The sequence below is a fragment of the Poecilia latipinna genome, unplaced genomic scaffold (genome assembly GCF_001443285.1).
Source record: "Poecilia latipinna isolate Pla-1442-1.1 unplaced genomic scaffold, P_latipinna-1.0 Scaffold584, whole genome shotgun sequence".
In the NCBI taxonomy this organism is placed as follows: domain Eukaryota; kingdom Metazoa; phylum Chordata; class Actinopteri; order Cyprinodontiformes; family Poeciliidae; genus Poecilia; species Poecilia latipinna.
In genome coordinates this window covers 297,615-311,763 of record NW_015113200.1, presented here as the reverse complement: position 1 = coordinate 311,763, position 14,149 = coordinate 297,615, and the positions used below count along the sequence as shown (strand labels likewise).

Here is a 14,149-nt window from a genome sequence, read left to right as displayed (position 1 = left end):
TAGTGTTCCAGTCGGCCCAACACTGTTTCTTCAAGGACCTTTGAGAGAGCAAAGTTATCTGATGGAAAGCACCACGGCAGATAGGTAAAGCTTGGCTTCTGTGTTCGGGTGCAAAGTCAATCATCATCTCTCCAGTTTGATCTCGCTTCAGAGTGCTCTTCCTTTGAGACGAGCCTAAAAGAAGGCCAAATCTAACAAAAAAAAGGAAAGTTTATTTTCTTCATACTTGACCTCAGAGTTTCTGTGAAACCGTGCCTGCACTACGCCTAACAAAAGGCGATGTTTGATGACACTAAAGCTATAAATCCTATTGCAGCACAAAAAAAGAAGTTGCAAAGCAAATAAAGCCCCTGCAGACACTTCTAACTTCTCACATCTGAGCAAACTTGCATATTTCCTCTGATCCTTGTTTGCTCTCGGCTTGTGCTGTACCAAATATTTAATCTGCAGTTAGAATATTATCATAGCACTTATTGCCGGATTCAATTTTGAAAGTGACTCAAGTCTGAGCTGCAGAAGCACACACATTCCCTGCACCTCGACAATCGGCGTGCTCCACTTCTAATGGTCCCCTTGGGTGCACCGGATAGGTTGTGCTGAAAGATATACTCCTGTCATTCATAATTTCCCTTCCATTTTTTTTCTTTAAAATGTGCTGTCTTGCACAAAGAGGATGTAGGTAAGATATTGCCCTATTATCCCATTAAGATCTCGTACTTCAGAATCTGCAGCAGTCATTTTTAGATGGCTTCTCTTCTGCACCATTTTCGTCCTGCTGCACAAGAAGCTGTTCGGTGATGCTGCACTACCATCTGCTGGGAAACCTACATGTGGAATCCATTGCAGCAAATGCCCAGCTGTCTTTCTTCATCTATGCCGCTGTGTAACAGAGATTGACTTCTCCGTCTGTCACTGATGACATTGTACGACTGCTGTGTTTAAATTAGCCGCGGCCCGATAAGAGAATATAAATTACTCCAAATCTGCCCGGCCTTAGAATCTGACAATTCATTGGGAAAATATATTGAGGCGCCGTGGATAAGTCTGCCGCTGATGTGGCTTAAAATTGACAGTGCCCTGCTACGACTCCCCTTTATGATGAAACTGTTTGCCTAGCAGAGCAGCCGAGACGAAAAGCCCAAACAATGCTTGCAGCAGAACAACCAATAGCCACAGCTGTTTGACTCTCCTATGAAGTAGCATAACACATTATGTAATACAATTACGCACTAAAATTAATAGCAGGGCAATTGTGCAGGCAACCAGCCAGCTGTGATGGCTTTATGTAACTGTTAAAAACCACAAAAATAAAGAGGCAACAAGGACGGGCTTTTTTTCTCTCTCTTTTTTTTTTCAAGCAATCAATTTTGTGACAAAAATCTTACACATCATACTTCTATCTTGAAACAGTTTAACACATTATTTGACATAAAATACTCTTGATATTGCTTTCAGCTTGTAGGAATTTAACTATAAGTTGCTCTGTAAAAAGATGACAGTGTATTTGTCTCCATTTTATGTGTTAAAAGACTCCAGAAAGACACGAAGAGACGAATATCCTAGAGCATGTGTCACTAGTTTCATGTGATATAGACAATAAAGATTGCCTATAAAAAGTTTATATCTGCTCTGCAATTTTTGCTACAAATTGCGTCTGCTGTAGCTGCAGTGGATAGTGAAGACTTTTGTCTTTTTGACAGAAAACTCCAGAGAATGTGACTTCTGAGTACAAATAAAATGCATCATAAATATCTGATAGTTTTGAAAGGTTAAATATAAAAAAAAAAAAAATAAAACATGTTTTTTATTATCTTTGGGGGAAAAAAAGGTAATAAGTTTATTATCTCAGAGGACTTCTCTGATATGCTCTGGTGGTAAGCTGTTACCCCCTGCTTTTAGGTAGAAGTAAACAAAACCTTGATTTTCTGATGGACAATATTTTCAAATTTTGTAGAATAAAACCCCAAGATGCATCATATTTACATATAAATACACTGTAATATTGCATCCAGTACGTCACATTGCTGTTGGGTAACTTAGCAGTACATGAATATAACAATTATTTCTCTACATTTTACGGGTTTTGACACTAAAGGAACATGTTCACAACAAATAATCTACTATGTGTTTCAATAATTTAAGGTGATACAATTACTGCAATTGTGCTGATTAATAGATCATATCTGCAACTTTTTAAATGTTTCATACACATAGCAGGGATGGTGGATGCTGAATTTGGGGCAGGTGAACATTTTGGGGGATTTCTTGGATTTCCAACTACTAAGATAACTCCTCTTCATTGTATTAAGTGTAAAAATCACAAAAGAGGGAAAAAAAAGTAATTAAAAAAATAAACACTAATTTATCCCCGTTGTTTTTAAATTGCTACTTCTATAACTCCCTGCAGTGGCCAGAAATGCAGCAATGCTACAAAACAGTGTAGCACATTTCTGCAGCACACAGAGCTACTGTAATATTTTCTCCAATGTTATTTTATTACATTGTGACACTATGTGAATACGAAACTTTCACTATGTCGTATGTGTGCAGCAGCAATACCTCATACCAAATTCGAGGCAGCTCAGGGTGCTCCAAATGTTGGATTTCTGACTGGGACATTTAAACTCTTGACTATAAACGGATATTTTCTATCCAGTGTTTGCAAAAACGAAGAAAAGTTGTTTCAGCTGAAACATATTTGTCGTTTCTCCGACAAAGTTTTAAGCTATTACTTTTCTAACTTCCCAAAATGACGAGCTGCGCCGCACGGCCACTAAATGGACAGCCTTTTCATCAGTGCAGCAAATTTGCAGACGCAAGCCTACAAGTCACGCTTCTGTCTCAAAGCAGTTTAACAAATTGCCATGACATAATGTACTGTAATATTACTTCCAGTATGTCACATTGTTAATCTGTGCAGCTTGGCTTTTATTCAGGTGCTGCCTATCGAGCTCCATCGCTGCTGAAAGTGCCTTCACAAAGATTCATTGAATTAAGCCTGTGTGCATAAAGAAGATGGAGAATAGCTGGGAGCACTTGTTCAATTTACATAATGCCTTTAATTTTACTACTTTTGCTAGTAGACCCCAAGGATAGTTCAATCAGCTTACTGTATACGGAGAGTTCAATGTACAGAATCATTAAAACAAACAGATCAACAACAAATGTTACATAAATTAACACTCATTATCAGAATATACTGTAGAGTTTGTTTCTCAAAAGACGCGGTTGAACAAAACGATAATCACGCATGTGTGACGTAACAGAAACCCTCAGAGAGCATCAGTCATCTACAGGTGCATTTATGGTCAGGGGTTTCACCAGGCTAGGTGATGGATCTGTTCTATTTTCCTTCCGTCTTGGTTGTGCGGCAGGAGTTCATCTCAAGCCATTTTGGATGTCGGAGGTAAGCTTGCCGCTCCGCCGCCGAACGCAGAGAGCTCAGAGCTTTCAAGGAGGCGGCGGCGGCGGCGGCATCCTGCAGCGTGCGATAACGTCGACGCACTTGAGCTCCGCAGGAGGAGGGTCACACACAGGAGAACACTGCATCCTGTACAAGCCTGGTTATACATTAAAGTACATTGATCCATGTATGTCTTCACTTAATGTGCTCCCTGGTTAGTGCTGTGAATGACGATCACAGCCTTTATGAAGATAAACAGTCTCTGCTGCCACCTAGAGGTATCAAAAGCCCCTCCCCGCCCCGTCCTACTGAGCTATTCATCAGTGCTAAAAATATCAAAGATGGGTTTTTTTTGTTGTTGTTGTTGTTTTTTTTATTATTGAAAGACCTGCAGCAAGCACTCCCGTTTTCCCTTTCCCCATTTGCGGTAGACTAAATGCAGTCTGATGCAGTGTGTGTAACCAATCATTCATGCCCGCTTCGGAGAAGGAGTAAAACTCTCGTTTGAAGTCCTCCCCAGGCAAGGTTTTTATTTGCACTTAGCTCCAAAGGCAGATGCAGTATGTATGCACACGCCACGGGGAAATGACTTGCAGTCTAAACAGCTGTAAATTTCTGCTGTGTGGCGGCCTCAGCTTATGTCAAGATTTTATAACACAAATTGATTGGAATTATATAATGCTTGCTTTGACTGACTGAATCCACTCATTGGATCTGTTGAGGAGAAAGGCCTCGTGCGTGCGCCGGTTGTAAAAAAAAAAAAAAAGAGGGCATGATAAATAAAGACGGGTTCACTGGGGGCTGCGGGGACCTCTGCCAACCGAGGCTGAGATTCCGGCTGTGCTTGCGATTTAGGAACCGAGTGCAGAGAACATTTTATTGCACAATTTATTTCCGAGATCATAACGCACAGTGAATTACCTTTATTTTTGGCCTGCCGGCTCAGTGGAGTTCTGCTCAGCCTCCTTCAGATGTTCACGTCACTCATTTACATGAACCAGCGGGCACAAACCTGTGCAAATGCAATGTTCAGCTGTGCACCAGTGAGCATGTCTTAGCAGTTTGGGGGTTAAGGGGCAGACGTTATTCCAATCCACCGAGCCTCAATTCAAAGGGACTGCAAGGATGAAAGTTGTTTACACAGGAGTTGTGCAATTTAGTGTAGTAAAGGGATATTTATTAAATGGACTGGAAAAGTAAATCCTCGAAGGATGCACGCTGGACCCTTATTAGCAGCAAGCTCCTTTAATTTGAATAAAAGTAATCCTACTGAGAGCTGATTTTAGGCCATGCTGATCATTAAAACACTGTCAAGAAGAAAACATTTTTACTGAGAGAGGGGCCCAATCAGAACCAAATCCAACTGTGATGCATCCACTGGAATGATTCTTAAGTAGAACGGATCACCAACCAGGTGAAGCAGACAAGAACTCCTGAAGCTCCAACATTAAGGGACAGCGTCATGTAAAATCAACTTTTTTGAACTTTATACCATGTTATGATGCCCTTCCTTCATCAAAAACATACCTGGAGTGTTGCTTTGATTCTATCATGCGTGTTTGAGAAATCCTTTAATCTCCACCTGGTAGTTACTCTGGGTGCAGAAACGTGCGGTCTCACCGGGCGCTGCCTTCTCTCCTCGGAGCTGCAGTCTCCAGCCGAGCTTCCGCCTCACAGAGCAGGCCTCCCTCGTGTTGCGACTCCCCCGCTCGGCGCCTTCAGACGAGCGGCGGCAGCAATTAGCAAACACCTGGTGGAGCCGTGCATCTGCTGAGCTGATTATATGAACTACTTCTCAGTGCAACGCTGGTAAAGTGTTGTTAAAAGCTTAGAAGAGGGACGTTGTTGCGATGACTGGGTGAAGAGAGAGTATCACGGATGTTGCAGGAGCTTCTTAAAGAGACAGAGGCCCAATTTCAAGGTGTCAAATTGCAAAATCAAATTGTTTTCAAGTCATGTTTGATTATAAGGCAACAACTCAAGGTAACATAGTTACTTGATTGGGCTATAAAGTGGCGCTTTGCCCAGAAGATATATAATACTGCTCCTTTAGCAGTTTTTTTTTTTTCTCAAAGTCCCTTTTGTGTGATTAATTTGTTTGACTGCAAAGTTGTAAGGAATCTTTATGAAATCTTCAGTCCTTCTCAGAATTAGGCATTATTGTTTTTACTATCTAACATCTGTAAGAGCTTTGTGCAACAATAGATTAATAACTCAATGCATCACCTGAGTATTAGGAAAATTAGGCAAATTGGTTAGTTTCAGTTGTTGCTCATAAATACTTGCCTGCTAATGCTCAGGTATTAAAATAACAGATGAAGTGATAAGATAACCACAAAAGCTGATGAGAGCAAAGCACGAGCTGAACACACAGCCCCACTCCCAATACCCCCCACCACATCCAGCCCCTCACCTCTCAGGACGCCGCAACAACAAGATAAAGCAATGATGACACCGAGCCACCAAACCACACCGGATCCCAGACCCAACATCAGATGGCCCGATCCTCCTGCCGGAACCCGACCCCAAATGACAGACAGAAAACAGGGGTCTGAAAAGACCCCACACTGAAGATGACTTTCTTTACTATCCTTTTTTCATAATGGCCAGATTTGTAGATCACAACATATTTTGCATGTTAATGTTTTCTTCTTTTTCTATTAGTTAAGGTAGAAAGCCAGGAATTAGAGTCCAGTTGGACTCAATTCATTAGCTAGAAAAGTGTAGCACTAGATGTTGAAAGAAAAGGGATTCAATACAACTACTCACCAAGTTTCAGAGTTACACTGCTGAAATAATTTGCATAAAATCCCCATAAAATATTTTAAAGTAGTGAGTATTTTTGCAAAGCAGTCTATATGCAGAATAATGATGGAGTGAGGAGAGTGAATTTCAGAGTTTTGTCTAGTGTTTTTTTTTTTTTTTTTTTTTTTTTTTTTTGGGGATTTTCCATTTAGAGTTAATTGTGTGAAAGGCATAATGAATCCATGTTTATATTGTTTCTATGCAATTCTTTAAGAAAGAGCTGATTCAAGGAGGGTACAGAAGCATTTTATTTAAAATCTTAATTTTCTTAAGACACTTGCACTTTTGTTTATCTCTTTGTAGTTAAGTGGCCATCAACAATGAATGTTTAATGTGAACTATATCTGTTCAAAGTTGCTTGGAAGAATTACCAGCTGTTTAAAGCTGCCTATCAAAAAGTAGTATAGTTATTAGAGTTTTTTATTTTGTTTGTTTTATTAGAGCTTCGTGGCCTCACGAAGACTTTATTTTAACCCCAAAGAACGCAATTGAAAAATGATCAGCGTGTCGTTTTCACATAAAACCACAAGAGGGCAGAGTACGCTCACAAGAAAACAAGCCGTTACAGGACAAACCAAAGGAGCACCACTGAACACGCTTAATGCCCTTTTATGCGACAACTAAATGTATTTTAGTTGATTAAATACTAACTAAAAAAAATACAGTCTTATTTAAAGATGTTGATTGAAAAATTGACTGCGGTTAATTGCGTTTTGTTTCCATGTTGCCCAACACGTACTCCACCGGACATGGCGGATCAGCACCACGGACAGTGACTCATTTCAGTACCAAGAAAAGCTCGCTGAAATCTTCTGTGTCTGTGATTGTCAAGGGAATTTTATTTTATTTTTTTAACTAAATTTCAATCTTTTTGGGGGTGATATCGCGAATCTGTGGCGGTGTGGTTTCAGAAATAAAATCTACACCTTTTCTTCAACCCTCCTCTTTCCTTTCTAGGTCACCTTGTTGCAGAATGTGGCACATTCTGGTCAGATCCACGCAACTGGATGAAAACTGCAGGCTGCCCACTCATGTCTGGGATTTCCTCAAACTGGGAAGGGGGGCGCTGGGGGTATTTAAAAAAAAAAAAAAAAGGCAGGATTTCGTTTCACATGGAGGATATCGTCACTGGGCGTACGTCAGAGATTGAGGGTTTAAAAAAAGGGGGGGAGATTGGGATGGGGGTGGGGGGAATTTAACCCTTTTTCATCAACGTAGTAACATGGGATGGCAATCAGCAGGACTGACACCTGTAATGGGAACTGGTCTGACTAATCTGAATAAAACCTTGTTGAATACTGCCTGTTGGTTGTACCAGATGTACTTTTTCCATTTGTATTTCATTTTAATCGATATGCTGTGTTTACCCAATTAAGGGATGCATCTGATGTGCCATCAAGTAGAATGGCTCTAAAATTGGTGTCCCAAACCATATCTTTATTTAAGAGCTAGCCCAATAGCCACCAGCATTAATCCTCTTTGGTATCCCCACATTGTGCATTTAAGAGATGTACTGGAGTTAATTAGTAAGTCAACACTGAAGTCTTTCAGTTTAAAAGTATGACAAACATGAACTAGTTTGCATTATTTATTAGACAAACAGGTTGGACAACCAACTGTATTGGTAGTTTTCTTAGACAGTGAAAACTGCCAATACATGGTGCTGATTTGGATTATTTCTCCGAGAAGAGAAACATTTCAAATATTTTTTGATCATTTTTGCATCATCACAGCAACTTGTTTTACAATTCCCTATCCATTCATCAGAATGTCTAAACTGCAGATTGTGTTTCAGGATTGTGTTCAGTCGAACCTAATTATTTACCAAAAAAATTAATAAAAGCTATTTTAACTTCTACATAAAGATCAGACAGAATAATCACCCATTTGCTCGTTTGAATGTAAAATAAATGGTCGTTGTCGCATTATAATCCCTCTTTAAGCATCATTTAAAACGCAACAACGATGTGGTCAGACTGACAACTCTATTGCTCTGAATTACTTGCAGCCAGTTACAAGGTGCATGAAATCATGTTTTTTAGTTCAAATAGCAAGAGCAGAAAAATATTCAGTAGTTGACACAATTTTCAAACTATGAAGTAGTGCATTTGTCCTGTGGGCATTCTGTCAAATGAGCAACTCAGAACGCTGAAAATCCCAATATTTTGTTTTGTTTTGTTGGCTATAAGTTCAAAAATGTAAAGTTATTGAATCTAGAAAACACAAATGTGCGCCGCCTTCACGCTACATTTATCTACTGTGTTTGACGTGTGTGTGGGTGTGGGGGGGGGGGGACCAGACGATGAGACGGGCTTAGTTAAATTGATTTCCTGTGCAGCAACATCTGGACTGATCGATAGAGAAGGGAACCGGTGAGGGAAGAGAAATGAAACTGAAGAGGGAGGGAGGGGAGCGTGAGGAAGAGGAGGAGGAGGGCGGCATACGTGATATTCTGAGCCGCACTGTAAAGGGGGCCGTCCCTGTTTAGTGGAGATCTGCCCGAGGAAGGCCCACCTAGAGATCATCTGAAGATATATCCGATTCAGACGATAGTTTCGCGTGTGGGTGTGACGGGACCATAAGGGGACAAGTCGAAGGCGATCTGCAAACGAGGTAAGGGACGACTCCCCATGTGCCCGTCTCATCGTTCATGTTGACGGCTAAGCGTATAGAGGTCACCACCATTTGATGGCCATGCCTGGGAGCGTCGTCGTACATAGTAAGGAAACCGGTTTGCGTCGTGCATTAAGCAACCCGGAGCTGGGTGAAGAAAGTGGACGTATGTAAATTTATAGACCGCGATGGATATGGAGCACGGCGGGGGGGAAATTAAATTAAATAAAAAAAATAAAAAAAAAGGCTCGTATGTGTGTAAAGACGGATGTAGACGTGATGCGAGATGGACGTGGTGTAACTTGATGCATATAATTTAGGCTGCAGATGCTGGATGAAGAATGCTTGACCTGCACCATCCAGAGAGAGTCTCTGAAGGGATTGGCGCCTAATATTAGTCCAAGCTGTTAATCTGAGGCATTACGCATGTTTTCGTTTAATAGTAGACCGTTTCTTGTATTGGTGATTTAATCGTGCCTCCCTTCCCACAGCAACGTAGTGTGGCCCTTAAAATATAAATTAAGTCCAACCTCCTGATATAATGTAATATAGTATACCGTGTAGTCCCTTATGTGTAAAACGGGCCAGGTGGAGTCCTCTGTCTTCTCGCTGCCACTTAGAGTAACATTTAATTCGAGCAATAATTAATGAGCGCTTCCATGATTAGCCCTTCCATTCAAATATATTTTTCCCTATAAATATTTCATGCACTGACATGATTTTGAAAAAAGGGGTTGAATGCATGAGTGAGCAGAGAGGCTTTTTTTTTTTTTTTTTTTTAACCACTGGCAGCTGACTGAACTGCAGCCGTCACGATCTACCACAGGAGGCGGTGCTGCCTGTTTCACCACCTCCAACTGGTGTTCCACTAAATTACATCAAGGCTTCATAAAAAGCACAGCTACAATGCAGTTAGCCAAGCACTAGGATGCAAAAAAAATACACGTGAGGTATAAGGATTTAAATACATGTGGAGCTGGAGCTTATTTTGTACGTGTCATTTAGTCTGTGATTGTCACTGACTGCTCATATGGTCCATCTATCCACAGTAGCTCGGCCAAGATGGATGTGTTTATGAAGGGTTTGTCTAAAGCAAAGGAGGGGATGGCTGTGGCCGCAGAAAAGACCAAGGAAGGAGTTGCAGTGGCGGCGGAAAAGACCAAGGAAGGAGTCATGTTTGTAGGTGAGGTGCTCTCAGAGTGATGTGTGCTGCTTAATTTCATGCAAATGCATCTAAATGTGCTGTGAGACTGTCCTTCTACGACCAATACAAGACAGACATGTTTCTGCATTTCGACCCTTCTTCAATATTTTTGCACAAAAAAAATATAAATACAGTAACTTTTCCTACTGAATGGGTGGAAGTCCTGTTTCTTGCACAAAGTAATCAGGAGAAAGAAGAACCCGCATGGCTTTAATATTCGGTCAAATTTGTATTCCAGCAGGAGGACATTTCCACAGCTCTTTGCGACTAATTCATCATCAGACGGGGAGATTCATCATATTCCTTATAACAGAAATATGATGAATCACCCAATCAATGCCTACGTTTAACTAATGTCTGCAGAGCAAAAATGAGTTGGAATATATTCCAGTTTCACATGAGATCAAACGCAGCAGCCCAGCACTTGCACTAAGTTTTTAGCTGTGCCATAGTCGTAAATAATGCATCAGGTATAGGAGAGGTTTCATGTGGGGTTTTTTTCTTGCATCATTTGCGTGTTTAAATGTTATGAGCAGGAGGTGGAAACAGGGTTGGGGTGGTGGGTGTCAAGGGGGAGCTCTTCACCCCGCACAGCAGCAGATTACAAAAGGCTGAGCCTGCGGTCAAACCACCTAAACAGACAATATGTGTATATATATATATATACACTGCTCAAAAAAATAAAGGGAACACTCAAATAACACATCCTAGATCTGAATGAATGAAATATTCTCATTGAATACTTTGTTCTGTACAAAGTTGAATGTGCTGACAACAAAATCACACAAAAATCATCAATGGAAATCAAATTTATTAACAATGGAGGCCTGGATTTGAAGCCACACACAAAATTAAAGTGAAATGTTCCCTTTATTTTTTTGAGCAGTATATATATATATATATATATATATATATACATTTTTTAGTACAGGCTGATTTTCTTTAACCTTGCTCGTATTTACTTGCCCAAGTATTTGCATCTCTTAAATTGAAATGTAGCTTACAAATTTGTAACTAAAGTCTAATGCAATCCAAAATATTAAATAAGCATGCAAAATATATTGAAGGGAAAGTAAATTAGAAATTGATATTAGTAAAAAACGAAAAAAAAGGAAGCTTTTATTAAGATTTTGGTGCAATAACAATTATTTCTGCATAATATGATCTGTTTTGTAGCATACAGCTTCAGTAATGTTCTTAGTGTCATATGCTGCTATGTAGTAAATACCGTATTTTCTGGACTATAGAGTGCACCGTACTATAAGCCTCACCTTCAATTAAAAAAAAATAAAAAATGAAAATGTATATAAGCCTCATCGGGCTATAAGCCGCTGATATCTCCGCCGCTCTCGGTTTTTCACAAAAACACAGAAATATTAAGGACTTTATTAATATGCATGGTTCAAAGCTTGGGAAAAAAGTAGCAGCTTATAGTCCGAAAAACATGGTTCTTTCATATAGAACTATGGTAAGAAAGACTTGATCCTCTCTTTATTTTAAGATCTGTTTCTTTAAGTCATTTTTTTTGTTTCGGTGTTTCACTCTGCCACTTTTGAATCCAAAGAGTTGATGTTTAAAATTACATTTAAAACACAACATCATAGAGGAAACAAAAACTGATGCATATCTCTATGTAATGACTAGTTATATTAATTTTAAATACTCTGGGGATTATTAAATACATGTAAAAAGTCACAATTTTAGGGAACTCTTTTGGCTGTTTCTGCAGAGGTTTTACTCGTTCTGGAACTTTTTCACATTTTGTCACATCATAGCCAGAGACTTCAACATATTACATCAGAATTTTATGAGCTAGACCAATACCAGGAAGTGCATAATTGCTGATTGGAAGAAGAAAGATAAGTAAAAATATGCCAGGCATATTTCTTCTTATGCCTGGCATGAGAAAAAATATAATATAGGTGAACTATTTAGAAACCTCTAAACCTCTAAATAGTTCACCCATTTCACTTCAGAAGTCACCTAGCTAGTAAATAGAGTCCATATGTGTTTAAGGACAAGGACAGCATTTATAAACGAAGGAGCAAAAGGGACCCATGGTGTCTCTGGGGGAGCTGCAGACCCACAGCTCAAGAGGGATAATCTTTTGACAGGACAACTATCCATCCACAATTTTCTGCTTATCAATGACTGGATTATAGTCCAGGATCAGAGAGACACTCTCCAACTCACTCTGGGGATTCCCAAGGCGTTCTTTGGCTAGGAGGGCTATACAGCCCTGAAAAACCTCCAGAGTGAGGCGCGCCGGGATTAAAGAACAGCAGCTCTAATCTAAGCCTTCCCCGGACGACGGAGCTCGTCTCCCGATCTCTAAATCTGAGCTTGCTTCCATTTTGCAACTGTGCTCTACTTTGTGTTGGGCTGTGACATGAAATCCCTCTAAAACACATTGAGATTTCTGGCTGTAATGTGACACATTATGATGAAGTTCAGGGAGTAAGAATAGCAGTGAACCCCTCGCCCCTCTAAATTCATCAGCTTGTTCTGGTTATTCTGCAATGGTTAGCACTTTTTGTTGCATTCAGAGAACCTTGCCTATTTTTAGCCAACGTTGTCAGATTTGCCAGTCTATAGATGACATCTTACTACCCAGCACATTTAGCACAGTGCCCCCCGACTTTCAACAGAACTCCAAATATGTCAGACTGCAGTCACAACATAGGCAGACTCATTTCTATTGTGCCCACACTGAGCAGCAAGAGGGGGAAAAAAAAGGGGCAAATTTTGCTTCTTCTCTGTCGCTGCATGTTGGGCCTGGTGGTGCCCTGGAAAACTGCTTATGTGTTTGCTCGGAGGCTCCTCTTGGAGGAGGGGTAGCAGCGATTTGATTCATCTGAGACCTTCCTTTTGACAGCTGCTGCTACTGAAGACCACCCACCCAGCTGAGCAAAATGAGAGAGGCAAGGAGGAGGAAGCAGCATGCAATTCACGTTGCAGTAAACAGGCAAATTCACTGATTCATATACCACATATCTAACGTAAGAGTAGAAAAACTTACATATCGCTTCTCTGAATCATAGCTGTTACATCAAAGCTTGGCAATTCTTTTCTGTGCTTAAATATTGATGATACTAATTATATTTTTAGTCACAGAAGTCATAAAGTAAAAAAAAAAAAAAAAAGAAAAGTACTTGCTAAAGATGTGCAAAATCCCTTAGATATAATTAAACTTTTATAGTGGCAGTATATTCTCACTCTGAAAGAATGGTCTGCCATCCTCCGCTGATGGGCTTTTAAGATTTTCTTGCCACATTACTTTATTTGTGTGGCAGTAAGATAAACTTAAGTTCTTGTCTCGCCACATTTGTCAGAGTTCCAGTCGTTTTGAACACTTATCTTACTTAGACATTAGTAAGCTTAGGGAATTGTTGTTTTTTTGTAGCTATTTTGAAAAGTAGCTATGAGACATTACCCACTGAGCAATATTTTACGTTTAATTCAGGAAGACAGAGAGTCTTAGATTACTTCTCAAAAGTCCCTAGGCTTTCTGATCAGCAGAAGCACTTATAATTTGCATTATAAGATGTTTTAGATGCAATTATTTTCGGTTTTTGGAAGGTTTTTTTGAAATTGGCTTTTATAATTTTTTTTTTTTTTTTTTTTTAGTGGAAAGCAAATGTTTCTTGAAATCCAGCATTCAAGAGTTTGTGGCCGATTTCTCATCAACTCTGATTTCCAAAAGGTTGCCAATATTTTCAAATCCAAAGTTTAAAAGAATTCAACAGAGTAACTTCCTGTAATGATCTATATATCTCTCTCTCCTCCTCCTCATTTTCTTCCAGCCTAAACAAGACAGATCTGTTTCCTCTCAAGTTTTTTACATATCTCTGGTTCCTCACACTTCATTTAAAACCCCTCAGTGACTGGAAAAAGCCAAATTAAAATGGTCTTCACTCAGTAAGAGCATTCACACCGAAGGTGTTATCAGTGTAACCTGGCATGACTGACACATGTTATATCAGAAAAAGATATATATATATATATATATATATATATATATATATATATATATATATATATATATATATATATATATATATATATATATATATTTTTTTTTTTTTTTTTTTTTTTTTAATAAAAATCACGCCAAAAAAAAAATC

General features: G+C 39.5%; 1 protein-coding gene across 1 annotated transcript in view; it reads left to right on the top strand.

The window, feature by feature from the left end:
* Positions 1-8,650: 8,650 nt before the first annotated feature.
* The window catches only part of sncb (synuclein, beta), a 17,607-nt gene continuing 12,108 nt past the window's right edge, over positions 8,651-14,149 (top strand). The window contains exons 1-2 of the mRNA XM_015042292.1: positions 8,651-8,821; positions 9,871-10,004. Of these exons, the coding sequence (XP_014897778.1) occupies positions 9,884-10,004 (121 nt within the window). The 5' untranslated portion in view covers positions 8,651-8,821; positions 9,871-9,883. The remainder of the gene's footprint in view (positions 8,822-9,870; positions 10,005-14,149) is intronic.